Source organism: Colletes latitarsis, chromosome 6 (genome assembly GCF_051014445.1).
Source record: "Colletes latitarsis isolate SP2378_abdomen chromosome 6, iyColLati1, whole genome shotgun sequence".
NCBI lineage: Eukaryota > Metazoa > Arthropoda > Insecta > Hymenoptera > Colletidae > Colletes > Colletes latitarsis.
In genome coordinates this window covers 19,979,587-20,000,000 of record NC_135139.1, presented here as the reverse complement: position 1 = coordinate 20,000,000, position 20,414 = coordinate 19,979,587, and the positions used below count along the sequence as shown (strand labels likewise).

Below are 20,414 nucleotides of genomic sequence, written 5' to 3'. Positions count from 1 at the left end.
GTTCGCGTATTACGCAAAGTACACGTAATTCTATGAATGGTTTCGATATGTAACTTTTCGATCTCACGAATGTATGCGTAAGAATATTAATTTATCTTGAATTTACAATCCATTCGGACGATTATTAGTGTCTCGACAGTTTTCTATTCACGGATTCACGCTCGAAAATGAAGTAAAGCTCGCCTACTATCTTGGATGATTATTGTTGCATTAGTAAATCCCTACGGGAACAAAATTGATTCAGATATTATGTCACTATTGATTAAACGAGCTTTCTTCTTCGATATAAATTGTGACCTCTGGCGGTAGAAATGTTAACCTTTAACGATGTAACTTGTCGATAGAATAGAATTCTGTAATCCACCATAGATCAGTCCCCATACGAAATTGACTTTACCAGCACTCTGCTGGCAAGTGAATTTCTGCTTTACCGATTACTACTTTTATATATATATCAACCATCGATTACAGAGAACCTGGATCGATAAAAACTCAAATTCGTAAGGAGTAATCAAATCTTTTTATAAAAAAAGGTTCTATCCATGAGAAGTAATGGAGTTGTATAGAACTATCGAAAATTTCACAGGATTATGTGTACATGGTATATAGATACTTAAAGTAGCAAATATTTTTTAATACAAAAATAACAATTTAATGTAATACGTGGAATTGTTTTACTGGTGATTTTGTCGACTTACCAATTTCCGAAATCTTTCCAAGGGTTGACTCGGTGTGACGCAAGGGTGACGCAGAAAAGATACTTTTTTTGGTATCATCTTCCTGCTGGACGGTCCAAACAGATGGTTCACGTCCGAAAGCTCGTAACGATACTCTGTCTTGTAAACACAGAAAGGGCGGGAAAAGTATTGTCGGTTTCCCCCTGTCGCGAACCAGCCAGTATCCCGCCAGAAAACAGTCTTCAATATTTCCAGCGACGAAAAGGACTGGAGGTGGGAGAAAGAGTTAAGATTTATAACTTCCGGTTCGTTGAAGAAATTTCTTAGAAGATGGCGTTCGGCTCGCAAAGATCGCGCTCGCTAAAAACCATCAACGGACTATATCGACGGGCAAATCACGTCGATTGTCACGTAACGAAGGTTAGGTTATGGAGACGGTATAAACTACTGTTTCATAACCTCACCTTCGATCCACTTAAAGCGATTGTGTAACAAACGTTTACTAGAAATCTAATGATGCTAAGTAAAACTACAGTGGGATATATGAACGATACGCAAATATACAAAATCTATCGTGGTACGTATAGCGATCAGTTGTTCTCAAAACTAACATATCGTAAACCCATTTGAACTTTACAGTCGGTCATAGATTAGTGAAAGAGGTTGTTACTTTTTAAGAAATCTCATTAACAGCGTTGGACAAAATGTAAGTATGAACCTATCGATGGTTGTCGATATCAATTGAAATTGTTGATACTGAATTATGAAAATAAACAATCGTTAATCGCAAATGGCATTTTTTCGTTATATTTAAACTGTTTGGACGTAAATGCACGTGGTCGTTCGATCGATCGATTACGAGTGTAAGAGAAAATTGCAATTACGATTTCCTTGTCGTTCAGGTGTTCCAGGATTCCGTGATCGGAGAAATCGCGCGCAGTTACCACCGACTCGTAACGCAGGCCGCAGTATGTTCACGATGCCCGGTTTCTATTCCGGTAGGCCGAGTCTTTTAACAAACGGTCGTTAATTTTTAACGATGCCGTTAAACCTCTGCCCGGCAAGATGGCTGCAGCTGTAACGCTCTTCGTTCCAACCCGAACGAGGCCGATCGACGAGGGCGTATCGAGCGAACGTAATTTATGCCGCGGATTCCCCGATATCCGTTCCGTTCGTTTCCGATTTAACCGGCCAATCTGTTCCCACCCGCGGCCCGTGATCACTGAATATTAATTCACAGGCTTCCAAACGACGCGAATCAAAGTACCGGTACCGGCCATACTCGACTAAACATTGCGGTGGCGGGATTGGCGGGAACAATAAATCGTTCCGATTCCTATCACGTGACCGAATTAATTCACGAAAAATGGCGCGATATTACGAAGTGATGCGTCTTATTAGAACTGTAGATTAAACTTGTTTTAAACAATTTTAAATATATTAATTATGATACTACGAAGTAATTAGAAAAATAATAAGTATTTCCTAAGTAAAAATAGAAAAAATTTTTAGAAATTGACATTTTTTACTTTGATGATTCAATCGAAAATTTTATTAATTATCTCTATTATTTGCAACGTTAAAAATTAGGTAAAGTTAGTAGTTTTTTTTTTAGATATTTTGGTATTCCAAAGGTGTTGCACTTCCTTTACCAGTCTAAAATTAGTTTAAAATTTGTATTAATTGTACATTATGATAGTAAGAGGAGCATAATTTCTTGGTTGATTATTTACGAAGTATAATCTTTGTAAACATGTGGTCTAGCAATAAGCTTTAATATTTCAGGTTTCCTCCGCACCCACCACCAGGTGGCTACAGACATTAACCGGTTAGCGGTTTTAAAAATAACACGAAGACCCCACATATTGATAATCGGTGTACCACCTAATCTCGTCTAAAGCAGATTCTGTTAGATAAAGGCGCGAATCGATGGAAACCTTTGTTTTATTAATTTATAAACAGTACTTCTCTACTACTATTTTTTCAATACAATTTTTCGTTGTTAATTCGTTTTTATAAAACATGTAATTAATATATTTTTTTTTTTTAAAAGATGACCACGAATAATTGAATAGAAAACATTCTTAATCTCGGATAATGGAGATTCTACTGTGCTTTCGGAGTTACATGGGACACACGGGAGTCCGTGTAGTTCTATCTTTTTTTCTCAGCGAAAGGAAAGACGAGCAAGAGGAAAAAAGGGTCCAAAGACTCGGGACGGAATCTTTGAGAGGTCGTGTCAGAGCAACCCCCTACGGTAGTCGAGATCTAAACACTAAAACACTGGATTAAGTGGGGTACACACGTTGCGTAAACAACCGGGCTCCACGGGGGTGCGGACCAGTTAGTGAAAAATTTCTACGCAGCAGGAAAGCATCTATTACCAGAGTCTTTGTAAAGCTCTAATTAAATTAATCGCAATCGGTAATCATACAAGCTTCCAAAAGTCGAGCGTTTTGAAACGAATAATTCTTCAAATAAATGTACCTTAAATATTAAATCACTTTGACGATTTCAAACAAAGCCAAAAGTTAGCTGAGGCAAAATGATGAAACTTAGAAAATAATATCGAGTAAAAATGTTGAAAGGTCGACACTTTTGGCAGAAGTAGGGGATTAAACTGTATCAGTGCCAACAAGTGCATGTCCTAATATAAAATGCACTAAAAATACTGAAGCATCGGTGAATAATCGTTTCGAGGAACTTGAAAAAGCAAAGAGATTTTTTTAGGAGGAGAATCGAGGTCACCCCTGTGCAGATAAATCGTCTACGTCTATAGACGCGTCTGGAAGCGATTAAAGAAAGAAAAAACAGCGCAAAATATCGCGTGATTCGATATCGATAGTATGAAATCCGAGCTTTCGGCCCGGAGTATCGCAGGGAATCAAGGGTAGCTTCCGATAGAGACTTACGCGCAGGAGAGGGACTTGCGCTCTTTCGAAAATAGCAGCATCGGCGGATAAACATGTCTTATTTCGAGAGCCCGGTTTTCTCTCTCCTTTCCTCTTCGGGCTGTTCCGCCGGACGAGCCTGATCTTACGCAAAAGAAACACTATCCAGACACTGTACGCCAAGGATGGACCGCAGAGATCCAGAGGAAGTCGCGGGGTTCGAGGAAAGGCAGGACGAGCAACGTTCGACGTGAATTTACGATCTTCTGGACGGATCGATACGACGATTCCCCCCCGCGATCGCGGTTGTATTTTTCAGGCTTTTCACCCCTGAGAGCCACGGCGATTCGATTTTCCCAAGTGGTGAAAACAGACCGCCCCACTGTCTGCGACGGTTCAAGGATCCTCCTAAGAGAGCGTGTCGTTGCAAAGAAACGACATGGGTGGTGATACGCTCGCCTCTTTGGCCCTGGACGACAGTTTCCACATTGCAGATGACACAACAATACTGGCCACTTATAAAGACCACGGTCAAGCTTCCAATAACTTGCAAAATCAGCTGGATAATATTTTAATTTGACTCTACAATCGTGTCTGATCAACGGGGCTTCTAGGAAACATACTTGGGCCTATTTTATAATTTATTGTACATTGCAGAATCTAATAACAGCTATGTTTGTAGATGATATAGCAATATTTATAGCCACTCATAAAGACCACGCTCAAGTTTCTAATAACTTGCAAAATCGTCTGGATAATATTTTAATTTGACTCTCCAATCGTGTCTGATCAACTTTTAGGAAACATACTTGGGCCTATTTTATAATTTATTGTACATTGCAGAATCTAATAACAGCTATGTTTGCAGATGATACAGCAATATTGAATAAGACCACGGTCAAGCTTCCAATAACTTGCAAAATCGTCTACATAATATTTTAATTTGACTCTCCAATCGTGTCTGATCAACTTCTAGGAAACATACTTGGGCCTATTTTATAATTTATTGTACATTGCAGAATCTAATAACAGCTATGTTTGCAGATGATACAGCAATATTGAATAAGACCACGGTCAAGCTTCCAATAACTTGCAAAATCGTCTACATAATATTTTAATTTGACTCTCCAATCGTGTCTGATCAACTTCTAGGAAACATACTTGGGCCTATTTTATAATTTATTGTACATTGCAGAATCTAATAACAGCTATGTTTGCAGATGATACAGCAATACTGTATGGCCACTTATAAAGACCACGCTCAAGTTTCTAATAAATTGGTGAAGTCATGTGGATAATATTTTAATTTGGCTTGCCAGAAAATTTGGAAACTTGAAAACATAACAACCAGTGTGGCAACCACATGCTGCTCCATTTTACCCCTTCCAGTCTAGCGGTCGTCGCGCGGTACGCGGGCCTGCAAAAGAGAGTAGAAATGAAATTGTTTGCCTAGAATACAGTTTAGGACCCAACGAAAACAGCGGCCTGTTACCACAGACAAGATATCCGTTTTCTTAAAGGTAGCCAAACTGTTTCCACCTCGAAGGTCCTTCAAAATAAAATGTGGAAGAAATCCTTTAGTGTAATTAAGCGAATCAAATGTTTAAAAAATAATAGCGACTGAGGGGATGTTTCTAAGAGACATTTCTAATCGTACTTTGAGTCACTTATCAAGTTTACTAATTGTGGTTAGATACTATAGTGTCTCGAAGTCAAACGGTTGCCACCTTGGTGCTCCAACATGAAGTAACATATTTTTAAAATAATAGTAACGAAGGTATTTTCAGAAAGATCTTCCTTCTTTCGATGCTGGTCGTTTTAGACGATTCTGAGAAAATTTCGGGCTGTCGGAAGAGTCGACGAGCCGCGTTCAGGAACTGAACAGGTACGCGGAAAATAAATACATTTTGACGGCGAACGTAGGGCCGGAGATGCGACAGGAACGTAGGGTTCGTAACGTGCACCCACGATCAGCGGCATAAAATTACGGTATCGTGTAAACAGAGAATATCGTCGGCGCGTCTGATGGCCGCTTGGGTGGCCGTCAGGGCCTCACGTGTTCTCCACAAGCAGCGGGGCTCTAACTTCGACCTCGTCGAGCATCCAGATCGCGTGAATCGCCAAGGAACGACAAAACGGAAATTCGCGGCCAAATCGACGAACCGCGAGCAACTATCGAACGCCTCCAACCGGGTTTCCGGTTGGCAAATTAATTCGCGAGCAGAGAATATGCGTCAAATTATGTGCAAAGTGTATTTGGTGATGTTCCATGATTCAAGGCCATTAATTTCCACTATCAATAAAAAGAAGGAAGAAGTTAAAGCATCGTCAAGAGCAAAGGTAGCATCAAAGTCTATATTGAAAATTGTTGGGGACCTAGCAAAATCATTGCTACTGTAAGCAAAAAAAAGAATGCCTTTTCCAGCGTTTCAGATCAGAAGGCAATCTTGAAGCTGGAGTCTTTTGCTGTTCTCGAAAAGGCGAATCGCTCGGGATCGAAATGGCCACTCCGCCGGATGTAAACGGACGGAAAGTTTGTTGCGTGCATGTGAGGAAGCCAGCGAGAATGTCTGGTTCCGGTCTGCGGTTTTCCTACCGGGAACACGTGCGACCGAAACGGGTTTTCTTCGGGTGGTCTCTGTCGCCAGTACCTCGTTTTATCTTAAAAAAACTGTCCAGAACGGTCCGCCATTCGGCGATAGAGTCGCGTTGTTTATTGGAGAGAGGAACAATGGCTAGGGCTAATATTTCTTTCCAAATGAAAATAAATCTCGCCCTTCGATGGGCACTTACGAGGATGACTTAGTAAATATCGTGCGTTTTTTAATTTTAGAATTGTTAATAACTGATGTGGAATCTCCTTAAATGTTTTCTGCGTTTAAAGAATGTGGAAATTCACGTACAATTAAATTTAACTCTCTGTTGCAGCGTTTTCCAAAGCGGGGGACTCGACCTCCAGGAAAGGAGGCGTTTTAAGATCCAAGGGGTGAAAAAAATTTATGAAATACTGTTACTCTTCTACTGGTATACTTTCTCTCCTGTCGTGGATGTCTATGACTCGATTAGTTCTTTCCAAGAGCCACTTGGAGCTGTCGCAGAAAACGTCACGGGTAAACTTGGAAGCAGTAAAATGGTAAACACTATCAGGCGCCACTATCTGCGCAGGGTGGTCCCAGAAAGAAAGGACCAGCACTTCAGTTTCAACCCTTAAGGCACGAGGTTCGCTCGCCAAGTGTCCGGATTCTGTAGCGTACAAAACAGTAAAATGTCCCTGGATCTTGAAAACCCTCGACGACCGTCAATCTCGAGTCATCGTTTCTAATTCTTTGCTCCATTGAAAGTTAGATTCTCTGAATGGACAAGGTGCCTGAACGGGGAACCTAAAATTAGATCGATCCGACGTTTCACTATTCGATAAGAATAGTGCAAACTAGTGCTGTCCAAGTACTTGAAATTCAAACCAAGACAAAATTCATTTTATTACTACTTCCAGTACTGTGCTACGTTATTTAAAAAATGAATTATACGACGTTTGTGGCGTCTTCTATGTTAGAATATTTAACACAATTTAAAAATTGAACGTACACAAGTGTACCAGTATCCTTGCAGAGGTTAACTCGTAACTGGAACACCTGGGGTTTGGGGTACTTAAGAGAAATTGTTTCTTTTTCTTGCTACTTTACGATTTCCTGTCTATTCTATCTCCAAGCCACAGTGGATAATTATTAGTGTTTACAAACATTTTATTAAAAGCTTTCCACTATAAATATTTGGTCTTCATTGACCCACATAATTGAAGCAAACTTCAAATTATATTTAGAATATTAAACTTGACTTTTTTGTCAATATTGTAATTACAATTTTAGGACTTCTACCGACAAGGATCTAATAGTTATTAAATTAGACTTATAAAAGTATTTATCAATTACATTTTCCTATCTCTTATAGGTTGATATTTATTTTATGATATAAAGTCCTGAAGAAATTCGTGAAAATGTATTTGAAATATAAGTTCTATTTATGGATCAACTACTATTTTTTTAGGTTTGTTAATCCAATATTTTGTTCGCAGAGTGGAAGAGTCTGTTTTTGATGGTCGAGATTGTTTAGTTTGGAGCAACATAATAGAAGGAATTAAGGTATAGTTGAGAATTAACGGAGCCACGAACGCTCGTTGCAGAGATCCGGCCTGAAGGGAAAGACAAGATGGCCGTGACGCTTCTCTTTCGTCGGATCGTTCGCCGTAACGCAAACAAACTTCTTGAGAATTCGTGGTCTAGAGAGCACACGGCGCACGATATCGTTGGACAGCCGCTGGATGACATTAAATGATTGCTCAGCGGATATGTACTCTGTTCCCAGATTTCCGTGTTTCGCGGAACCTGAGCCACGAAGCTGACAGAAAGGAACCGCAAAAAAGTAGGGAGATTGGTTGCTCTAAATTTTTTTAATTGAATTTATCAATTTATAATAACGTATACGTAGCGCATTACTGTTATATAACAATTTTGGACGTGTGATTTATTTTAGAAACGAGTATAAAATTGATACTCGAAGGAAGCGTCTTCTTACTTTCTTTCACTAGAGAGTTTATCTTGTTAAAATAATAAATATTCAGTGAATCTATAAACGTATTTCGAACGAATACAGACAATAAGTATCGAATGAAAGGGAATATAAACGGGTATTGTACATTGATCGAATTTATCAGAATTCTGTCGCCGATGTCACCGAGCCAGAAACGTCGGGGTGTAAATCAAGGCTTTCGTGGAACCTAATTAAGAAGATCACGTAGGGTCTGCGCTCTTGATAAGCGCTAAACTGCGTCCTGGCTGGCCTGGATACTCGATACATTGTCACGTGCTTTGTTAAATAAACATTGCAGTCCCATTGATCGCGATCAACGAGCCGATTGATGGACGGTTCGTTACGACTTAATCACGATGATAGGTAATCGCGCGATAAAATACTTCACGAAGCTCTTAACTACAAAAATAAGGTCGTACGTTTGCCATTAGCAGACTTTTTATCTTATACTGATAACTAAAACATATACAAAACGTGTGCAAAATATCTGTACCTCAAAAGCTACGCTGAACCTAAATTCTGGAAATTTAGAATACAAATATTAACCAATAGTATTTAAGATTTGGACTTGACATTCTTCACAAAATAATACATAGTTAGAATGATGTTTCTCTACTCTTTTATATACAATACAGCGAATGACAGTATTTCTTGTAATTATTTTAGGTTCATAGTACTACATAATACAGTACAAAATTATGTATCTGAATCTGATCAGAACTCCTGCGATACACAGACCAAGTGGGATAAAACGGACCAGAGAAACGAATAAGACAGAATAAAAACAGCAGGGCCAATTACGAAGAAACGAGACACACGACGAACCACATGGCCTGGGAAGTTCGTTTGCCATTTGGTGGTCAACGTATTAGCCTTTAGATAAAGGGTAAAACGTTCGCCAAAGGACCGGTCGATTGAACAGGAGTAATCAACTCGTTACAAAACTGTGAATTATAAAATTAATGTAAAAATAATCATCGATAATTAAACCAGTCACTTCTTAATAATACAGTGAAGATACTGAGTCTATCAAAGTTTCAAATAACAGATTGCTATAGTCGATCACGTACATTTTAATAGAACAATGCGAGTAATTTTTAATGTGGAGGATGTTTAATGAAATATCGATAATATTAGCAATTATAATTAATGTTGGCGGATCGAATAAGCTGGCAGAAACGTCAGAGAATAATGGAGCCGGTTCGATATCCCATGTTCGATGCACGAAAGATTAGGAATGACGCTTCGTTTATGACGAAAACCGATATTATGGGTGAAGTTTCGAGAAAATTACCGCTAATATCAGGAAAATCGATGATGCAGTCATCCCGAGAGAAGAGTGAAAGAAAGATAGAGGGGCGGTTCTATACTCGGGCGGAGCGTTGGTCTAACATTCTCGTTGGCCAACAGGTGGACCAATCGCTTCTTGGAGCTTTTTCGTGCCCGTTTGCCTGGCAAGTTCAAATTTACTGCAATGTTGTTCTCGAGTAATCGCTTTCGCAGACACCGCGAAGAAGTATGCTCATTACTTAGGGAATGCAGAATAATACAGTTAAATAGGGTACAATTAGTAAAATATCTGACGACACACGGATTTAAAAATTCTATAATAGTAACAGAATACACAAAAAATCAAAGGAAGCAAATTTTATACATTTATAATACGTAGTGAGAATTAAAATTCCTATAATAGTGGAAATTACTGAAACCAGTTCGATATTTCATTATTGGAGTCGAAAACGGAAGTGCATCTATACAGGAAGAAAACAGAATCTTCTAGTCTAGTATTTATCGATCTAAACAAGAAACACAGAGTTCGATGAACTCGTAAACCTACGTTCAACTGTGTTTTAACAACTATGGTCACTGCATAAATCTCCTGATGACATTGGCTGCTCCAGAATTCAACGAACAAAGGGCACGGACCTTCAATAGTCCATCCGTATCGAGAAAAGTTACAGAACAAAATAACAAAATGTCACTGTGGGATTCGAATCGAGATTATTTTTATTAATTTTGTTAGTCGTCTCTAGTTCTAGTGTTAAATCACCAACTAAAATTCGCAATGCTTTCAGAGACACTCCAACATTAACTTCAGGAAGGAACGAGTCGCGAAATTCGAAGAGAAAAAAAATCGAAAGATCAGCCGCATTCTTCTATCTCCTGACTCGAACAGAACCTGTTGACTGCATCCACGCCGTTGCCAACACTGGTAGCAACTCGACGTAGCACCGGTCCCCATAATCATCGCCAAGGATCCGCGATAACAATGAAAACCGTGGAAATTATGCAATCTTTTTCGTCGCTCGAACACCCTGGCTCGTATGCAGAGCTTAACGTCGTCAGGCGTGACGGCGTGGGTGGAGGACGGTTGCCATTGGCCGGGAGCGCGAGGTTCGGTGGCGTTGATCGCGCCAGGGCCAACGGGAGGTCGCGACTCTGCCCCCTCGACGGTTACGCCCACCAGGGACGCGGCAGGGTCGCGACGCGACGGCGTGCGTCGGCGTCATCGGGACGCGCGACGCTTCCAACGGGTCCGGAGTTCGTACCGAGGTCCAGTCATCCGAAAACACTTAGCGAGGCGCATCGACGCGACGTCCGACCGCGTAGCGAATCCAAATAATTTCACCCCACCGTGTCTCGCGCCGCCAGTGCAAACAATTTACGGTCGTAGTAAATAAGGAAAACCCACCCTCTTCCACGTTGCGCGGTGGCCGCCGCGAAACGTCCGCCCTGGCTGGGGCACGCGTAAACAGTAAACACCGCGCGCCAGACCGTCGTATGCGAGTGAACGAAATCGATGGACAGGAGTTGCGTTAAGAGACATCGTGCACCGATAGACCGTCGATCGAGGATCGTGGGGATGTTCGTCGCCGCGTGACAGGGTCGCGTGCTCCATGGACCAGACAGTGATCGTACCGTCGATACCGCGCGGCACCGCCGTGGACAACACGAGGATCGCGATGAAGAACGAGTCGGACGCCAGCCTGCACCTGCAGGACCAGTCCGCCGTCGGGCATCCGAACTCGGCCGCCATCGTGCCCCGATCGGGCCTGTCGATCGCCAGCAACCTGGGCCAGGATCAGAGCCTGGACTCGTTGATGTGCAACCCGACGAGCACGGAAATGCCGAGGAAGCCTGGCGCGCGACGACAGGAGAAACCGCCGTACTCGTACATAGCTCTGATCGTGATGGCGATACAGTCGAGCCCCGGGAAGAGGCTGACCCTCTCGGAGATATACTCGTTCCTGCAGCAGCGTTTCCCGTTCTTCCGGGGCGCTTACCAGGGCTGGAAGAACTCCGTGCGCCACAATCTGAGCTTGAACGAATGCTTCATCAAGCTGCCGAAGGGTCTGGGGAGACCCGGCAAGGGTCACTACTGGACGATCGACCCGTCCACGGAGTACATGTTCGAGGAGGGCAGTTTCCGTCGACGTCCCCGGGGCTTTCGTCGCAAATGCCAGCCCCTCAAGCCCCAGTATCCTCAATATTTCTCTGGCAGCGGCCCTGTCAGTGTCCAGACGGCTGGTTATGAGAATCTGGCGCCCGGTGGCATGGAGTACGCGAACGGATACCAGAACCAGTACCAGAATTACCAGGAGTACGCGATGTACGGCCCCGGGGCCGCCGTGTCCGCGGACTGGGCCTACCCGGAGGCCACGTACAAGACGCCGCCCATCGCGGAGGTGACGTACAAGACCACGGAGGTGACGTACAAGACCGGTGAACCGTCGGTGTATCGTAACGGGGAGATCGTCGCGTTCAAGAGCGAGCCCGGTTACTCGGCCAGGAGCCAAGATCAGCTGACCTACAGGCCCACCGAGGGCTTCTCCGTCAAGGATCATCAGCAACATCATCCGGAAACGGTTTACAAGGACAACGAGGGTATGATGAGCTACAAGTGCCAGTCGAACTCGACGCCCGCCGCGCAGACACCTGGACAGGACTATTACGTGGGTTACGGTCTACCAGGGGTCAACAATACCGGCGCCAACGCGAACGTTTCCATGCAGGGGATCCCCGAACAGACCGGCAACAGTAGCCCCGTAGGAAACGTTAGTTCGCCGCACAGCAGTTGCCAGACACCTGTAACGGACACTGGTGAGCATATTTTACCTTCTGATTTGGGGACACGTCGAACGGAAATTGTCTTATTTATTGTTTACCCTCCCGTTGGTAACGAAACACCGAAGTTAATTTAGAATGCAGCGACCAGGCGTTGGGATTCTTGAAAAACGAATTTTTCTCGTCATAAACAATATTTTAGCCCGTCGTATCGAAGTTTAATAAGCATCTTCCGGAATCACACACGTAGCTTGTAAACATGATACCGATGTTTGTAAACAACGAGCACGCGTCCTTAAAACATTAGCATGAGCATTCCAGGAAGGAGGGAATGCGTGCATCCAATGTCAAGGACGCGTCTTTGAATCTCAACGTTGAGTATAGTGGAAGTATTTACTAAAATTTGGCCTTGGATGACCTTAACACGTTGACACTCACGTCACCCATATATGGTAACAGGTATGCTTCAACGTGTTAATATTATAGTTACATTTATCTTGAAAGAATAGTATCCCTTATATCAGAGCCGTCCATTTATTCTTTTTATTTACGAGATATCCAACGATTAGCGAATACGAAAATTCTTGGGATTCATGCTCGATAACTAGAAGGAATCGTATACAGATTCACGGAGATCCTGGAGTCGAGGGAACAATGACAATTCATGACAGTCGGGTAGGGCCATCTGGAAAATCGTAGACAGTTTACGACCGTGGAGGCGCCGGGCTCCGTGAAGCCAAACTGTCGTCTACACTCGTTCACAAAGTGTCTCGACAAGTTTTACATTCACGCGATTCTACGGTGGATCGGAATTTTGGAAACTCGATTCTATTTTCAAAAAAAAAATATTGAAAGTATTTTTCCTACCTAGGAAATGAGTTTTTTATTTCACTGTGGTTTATAATTCGAACCACTATAATAATTGTTAGAAGAAATAGACATTTGACTAGTTCCACAAATACCTAATTCGGAGTAGACTAATCGAATTTAAAAGATAGCTCCAAACCTATATTGTAAATTATACATTTTTTTTTATCGATATTCTATTGTTGTTAACGTTCAACGTTTAATTTTGTACGAAAGGCGGAAGCGAACGGCGCCAAACGACACCATGTTGGACCAGTGCATCCAAAGATTACTTCTGTTTAATAATAGGAGCGAGAGTACTCTTCCCGCGGAACGAACAGACACGAAATCACCGGAGTTGACAGGACCTATTAGTCGAGGGGTGACAGTCTGTCACGCCCATGGGAGAAGTCATAATTCGTAAACTGGTAACCGAACACGTGTAACGCGGCGCGACACCGAGTCTCGTACTTGTTTCCCGTCGGATTAATTTGGCGTGGAGACCCGTGGAGACCCGTGGTTAAACGCTCAATTAAACCGCTCGTTAAACGTCTGCTTTTGACTGCAACGAAACGCTCGCGAAAACGGTTTCCATCGACTTGAACAATTTGTACCGACGTATCTGTTGAAAGGGGAACAACGACGCCATATTGTCTCTCAATTAGAGCATTGTGAACACCTTAGAACATACCAGAAAAGTTCACAGAAATTTCTAATTACACTGTATTTGTTCAGTATCAATTTTAACGACGATATAAATAAATAACGAGTCTTAGAATCTATTTTCCTATTTTCTATACGAAGGTATCAATACATATTGTGGTACTCCTAAGCAATAGACGATGAAACTATTTTTTGCGAAGACAGATAATAAGTTTTAGAGTATGAAAGTATGGCTCGGTGTTAGAAACGTTTATGGCCCTCTGTTTTAACCCCAAGGCATTCCGTGGTTTCATTTATGAATGAACCGATTCCGTAACTGTATATAACAACGTATTACGTTCAGTCGCGCGATAAACAAATGATCGGGACGAACGAAAATACACGTTTCGTCTTTTTTTCTTCTTTTTTTTTTTTTGTATCGGTTACCAGTGGTCGCGTGCTACCAAGCGTGGTCTCGAATCGCTTATCGCGTAAACGTTTACAAGTGGAGTAAACAAGATGTTCTTTAATCTAAGTACATCGACCGAGCCCACCTCAAACACTAGACGTTCGTTTATTAAACCTCTCCGCGGAACCAATTTCAGTATGTGGATCCGCAATCTTGAGGAATGTTATGATTGGTGAGGATTGACTACTCGATAACGAACTAATAATCAGCTAAACGTTAGTATTCGGATTCTTATAACGATCTTATACTAGTGTCTTATACTAGGTGAACGAGTCTCGTATTACATGTGAAATGACATAGAAAGATAGCATCGGCCAATTTCCTACGAGTTTTCACTGTTTACATATTAAGTTCATTAAGGATAAAATTATAATTGTGCCTTAATTTCTTATCAAAAGAACCTCAAAAATCTTAACACATTAACGACGGGGCATTTTTATTAAAACTTTACTATAGGATGATTTTAATAACATAGTAATCCTTCAACATGTGTATACTAAAAATATGATAAGTGTTTTTGTAATTAATACAGTTTATTAAAATTTTCAGAAGTTATACGTGGATAATAGAATCTTTTTCTTGTATTAACGGAGGAATTACTAGAAAAACACACATTTGTCGTAAAACGAGAATACTCGTTTCCCGTCGGTAATGTGTTAATTTGACCGAGAGACAGTATACTGGACAAACACAGAATTGAATGGCTTAAAATTTGGTAACAGGTGCATCATTGGTACGTGATGGCAGATTGAGAATTTAAACAGGAGAGGATGAAAGAGATGAAAATCAGGGACCATAAACCACATCACAATAATCAAACAAGGAAACCACTAGAGATCAAGAAAATATGATACTAATAATTCAACAGAAATATAAAATGGACTGTTGCTACTTATAATTGAAACGCCTCTGACAAATGTTGTTCTCTATTCCACAATGTGGCCCCTTAAAATAGCTTTCTCAAAGGAGTTTTTTATACCGTGTACATCTAACTGTTATTACAAACATTTGGTTACGTTCAGTTGGAAGTTATTGGCTCCGTACATATACAGGGTGTTCGGCAAACCCTGGGAAAAATTTTAATGGGACATTCTAGAGGCCAAAATAAGACGAAAATCAAGAACACCAATTTGTTGATGGAGGCTTCGTTAAAAAGTTATTAACGATTAAATTCAAAAATTTCAAATCGTTTTGAAAAAATTATTTTTGGTTACGAGGGTCAATTACAATCATATTTTATGAATACACATATCCCCGAAATTCTATCCTCCTTCGAGAAAAAAATTCGGGTAGGTGGTGAAATTTCTCGGCGAAAAAGAAACTTTTCAAATCATTCTAAAAAAATTATTTTCGGTTGCAAGGGTCGATTATAATCATTTTTTATGAATAGCTATACCCCGGAAATCCTACCCAGTTTGGAGAAAAAAATTCGAGAAGGTGTGAAATTTTTCAACAAAATTAAAAAACTTTAAATCGTTCTAAAAAAATTATTTTTGATTGCAGGGACCAATTAAAATAATTTTTGGTCGATAGACATACCCTCGAAATCGTAACCATTTTCAAGAAAAAAATTCCTTACCGAAAATATAATTTCAGGCCAAAAATGCTTCCCGTAAACTTTAAAACACCATAACTTCTGAACGGATTGGACGACTTTAATGTTCAAAAAGCCAAACGCCGCGTATTTTAGTGTAGAATATGTAACAATTATTAAAATATTGGAAAGGTTGTTTCTTGGCCCCGTAATGTAGAAAAACCTCATAAAAATGGTTCAATTTTCAAACAACCATAACTCCTGTAATAGTGAATATATTTCAATGAAACTTTTTTCGGAAGTAGAGTCCATAGGTACCTACAAAAAAATATTAAACAACTTTTCTGTAGGACGTCAAACAAAATTATTAAAAATAAAAAACGAATTTTTAAGAAAAATCGACAGGGGGTAGGTGCCTTAATTTTTCGGCGAAATTGAAAAGTTTCAAATCGTTCTGGAAAAATTATTTTCGGTTGCGGAGGTCAATTATAATCATTTTCGGTGAGTAGACATACTCCCGAAATCTTACCCACTTTCGAGAAAAAAATTCAGTATTGACGGAACTTCAAACGTTAATAACTTCTTAATGAAGCCACCATCAACAAATTGGTATTCTTGATTTTCGTCTTATTTTGGCCTCTAGAATCCCCCATTAAAATTTTTCCCAAGGGTGGCCGAACACCCTGTACTTCAAATTGTAATCGTAATTTCAATTACATTTTGTCCACTGTTTCGGATCGAGTCGATCAACAGATCGTTCTCGTACGCGCACTCCCGTCACAAGTACGATCCGTTCTCCGGCGTCGATACACCGTGAAATCGACAAGGGGTATAAACGTGCCACCCACGCGCCCTTCCGCCGCTCCTGCCCCCCCGTTGCCCCTCCGCCATTTCACCGCCTCCTCTTCTCTACGTTCAGTCAGTAAAGTGTAAACGAGATCAATCTGCAGACGCCACGGTAGGCCCCGGGTTGTCCTCTTTCCCTTTTTCTACACAGGTCTCGGTGATGTATTTCTGGAGCCCCGCGATCTCTCTGCTACGCGACTATGGCATCGTTGTTGGCGCGCCGCCTCGCGATGCTCGCTCGGGGGATCGCTTCTCTGCTCTTTTACTGCCGCCGTTTTCAACGATGTGTTTCGTGCCACGAACCTCGTGCACAACGGTCGAAATAAAAAAAGATGAAAATTCGCGGCGAGCGCGTCGCTTCGACGGCCAGGAAGCAACGGGGATATTCGTTCCCCGAGGAGGGGGCGGAAGAGGCGGCTGGGGAGATTTTGACTGACAGCACTGCCATTCAGACCGCACACGACGCCGTTTTAAGGCCGTCGTTACACTTGCCTTCGACCTGGGATTAAACCGAATTCCGATCGCCATCGAGAACGGATCGCTTTTAACCCACCGACATCTTCAAATTTTTCTCCTCGACTATACCCTGAAATCTGAATCCTGCAAAAAAATTAACCGCGGCTAATAACACACCCGAGCCGTAGAACCAACCTTTGCAATAAACTATCGAACTTCCTAAATATTCTAATGCTATAAAATATGCAGTATGAAATGTTACATTTTAATATCTACCGTTGCATAACTCATTGAGCGTCGATTATTTTTACATTTTCACGATGAAAAATGTTATTATTTAGGACCCCGTCGAAGGTTAATCCGCCACTGATTTGTGAGCTATCCATTTCTCATCGACCGTAACCGAGCATTAAAAAAAAAATGGTTTGTTTCCATTTCTTTTTAGCAGTGAATCACAAGTTGAAACTCGTTCGATTAAATTTGTCTCGCTCGAATGATAGGAAAGCTAAACATCGTATCTGTTAATCACGTCAAGATTCTTCAAACGTGCCACAACTGTTAACATGATATTTTTAGTATTTTTTTGCATTTTCTCGTGTTGCGTGGTACAGATCAGTTTTCACTAAAAATTTGTTCCACTAACCTCGACGCTACCCTAGTCATCGACCAATATACAGGACGTTCAGCCACTCCTGGGAAAAATTTTAATGGGGGAATCTAGAGGCCAAAATAAGATGAAAATCAAGAATACTAATTTGTTGATGGAGATTTCGTTAAAAAGTTATTAACGTTTAAAGTTCCGCCCGTACTGAATTTTTTTCTAGCAAGTGGGTAGGATTTCGGGGGTAGGTCTATTCATTAAAAATTATTGTAATTGACCTCTGCAAACGAAAATAATTTTTTTTGAACGATTTGAAATTTTTTAATTTTGTCGAAAAATTTCACACCTTCTCAAATTTTTTTCTCGAAAAGGGATAGGAATTCAGGGATACGTCTAATGACCAAAAATGATTGAAATTGACCCCCGAAACCGAAAATAATTTTTTTAGAACGATTTGGAAAATTTTGTTTTCGCCGAAAAATTTAGGCACCTATCCGATTTTTTTTCTCGAAAGTGGATTGGATTTCGGAGATATGTGTATTCACCAAAAATGGTTGTAATTGACTCCCGCAACCGAAAATAATTTTTCCAGAACGATTTGAAATTTTTGAATTTAATCGTTAATAACTTTTTAACGAAGCCTCCATCAACAAATTGGTATTCTTGATTTTCGTCTTATTTTGGCCTCTAGAATCCCCCATTAAAATTTTTCCCAGGTGTGGGCTGACATTATTAATAATCTGATAATTGTGTTCTCTATTTTTAGCAAATGACAATGTATCTATTTCGAATTCCTTCTTTAGGCGAACAACTACAGAGCCCTGTTTATTTCTACGTTAAAAACACAGATATAACAGAAGTTACTTAAACCATATCGTGGAATGCTAAAATGATTTTTGCATTCGAACGATATTTCCTATCCTTGGCGACGTTGAGCAATTCGGCCAGCAACGAACAAGGAAGAAATGGATTCAGCGAGACACAGACGGCGTCGAGACACAAGTGAAGTGCACACTCGAGGAAGAACTACTTGAGAGCTGCTGGAGGTTCAGATTTATCGTACCTATAGAAGGACTGATTTGGTATCGTGAGATCTCCTGCATTTACTTCTCTCTTTCTCGGTTGCATCATGTGTGGTCTAAGTCGAGTGAAATTTCTGAAAAACTCGTCTAAGGACTCGCTACTTCGACCAGTACTTGGAGATCTCTTGTCCATGTCCTCAGGATACGTGGTTCGACGTTTTCGCGATACGCACAGACCCTTTATACAAGGTGACCCGTAACAAGTAACTCGACCAACGTTGAAGACATTCCTAGTGGCAATCACCATGTTAAAATAAACTTTCCTCTATCTTCTCTAATAAATTTCTAATTTGCATCCCTTTGCTAAAACTTGCTACTTCGACCAGTTCTTGAAGATCTCTTGTCCGTGTCCTCAGGATACGTGGTTCGACGTTTTCGCGATACGCACAGACCCTTTATACAAGGTGACCCGTAACAAGTAACTCGACCAACGTTGAAGACATTCCTAGTGGCAATCACCATGTTAAAATAAACTTTCCTCTATCTTCTCTAATAAATTTCTAATTTGCATCCCTTTGCTAAAACTTGCTACTTCGACCAGTACTTGGAGATCTCTTGTCCGTGTCCTCGTGATTCGACGTTTTCGCGATACCCACAGACCCGTTATACAAGGTGACCCGTAACAAGTAACTCGATCAACGTTGAAGACATTCCTAGTGGCAATCACCATGTTGAAATAAACTTTCCTCTATCTTCTCTGATAAATTTCTAATTTGCATCCCTTTGCTAAGTTCCTGGTCGTGCCAGCGCTCATGGTTTGCTCGATTCTGAAACACAAGCAAGCTATACAAGTCTATCAAGGCCATCCCATCGAAAGAACGGGGGCTCGAATAAAGAATAATTAATTTTTCTGTTTCAGGAATAAAGATGCCGTGCTCGAACTCGAACTCGAACAGCTCCGGTGGTGGGCTGATAGACCGTAAGCCATCCTACTTCGGCCATCCTGCTGGATCCGTCACCCTGAGCTCGTTAGGGTCCCTAGGCTCGCTGAACCTGAGCAACATCGGTGGTTTGAGCATATCGAACATACCAGGCGCGGTTTCCTCGAACATTCATCACACGACGACGACGGCGCCGTCGTCGACGATGTATTACGATCAGATCAAGTACAGTATGTGAGAACGTGACGAGCAGAACGAACTGGAACAACGTACTATTGTAAAGCTAAGTGTCGAAGCGAACTTTCGAGAAAAAAGAAAAGAAAAGAGAAACGAGTGCGAGGAACTCTGTCACGAAATGGATCTCTATTATTCGACAGACTACGTTTGTGTGTATAAGTTGTAAAGAAACGGAAACCACGTCGCGCGTTTAAGGATCGAAGCGTATCACAATTGTACAAGTCGCGAGGAACTATCCTTTAGCCAGTCGAACAGCGGGGCAATTGCATACCAAACGGGAGAAAAAGTTTATTATGGAATTATGTGATCAAGATACGCGTTTGAATTGCGTTACAGCTTATCGAATAAGTTCCATTTTTATTTTATATTTTCAAATGTATGCAATACGGTTCAGTTTTTGTTTTTTAACCGCGTTTGATATGGAAATGCCCCATTGTGCGCCGCTTCGATAACCGCGCTCGCCGACCTCCTATTTATATTTATAAATATCAATAAATGTTATTATTAATTTAAGTCCGCCGCGAACCAGATTCTGTAGTATTAAAACGTTCTTTGCTATAAAAATAATGGTGTTTGTTGCTTTGATCGCGTCGACTCTCT

The 20,414-nt window shown here is 41.2% G+C and overlaps 1 protein-coding gene and 1 long non-coding RNA gene across 2 annotated transcripts in view; one reads left to right on the top strand and one right to left on the bottom strand.

Moving 5' to 3' along the window:
- Positions 1–858, bottom strand: part of LOC143342535 (uncharacterized) — a 41,646-nt gene extending 40,788 nt beyond the window's left edge. The window contains exon 1 of the long non-coding RNA XR_013079818.1: positions 699–858. This is a non-coding gene — a long non-coding RNA (uncharacterized LOC143342535). The remainder of the gene's footprint in view (positions 1–698) is intronic.
- Positions 859–11,052: 10,194 nt separating this feature from the next.
- LOC143342654 (uncharacterized) lies at positions 11,053–19,947 on the top strand. Its single transcript, XM_076766765.1, has 2 exons — positions 11,053–12,256; positions 19,556–19,947. The coding sequence occupies exons 1-2, from the start codon at positions 11,053–11,055 to the stop codon at positions 19,813–19,815; spliced, it is 1,464 nt and encodes a 487-aa protein (XP_076622880.1). The 3' UTR covers positions 19,816–19,947.
- The last annotated feature ends 467 nt before the right edge of the window (positions 19,948–20,414 follow it).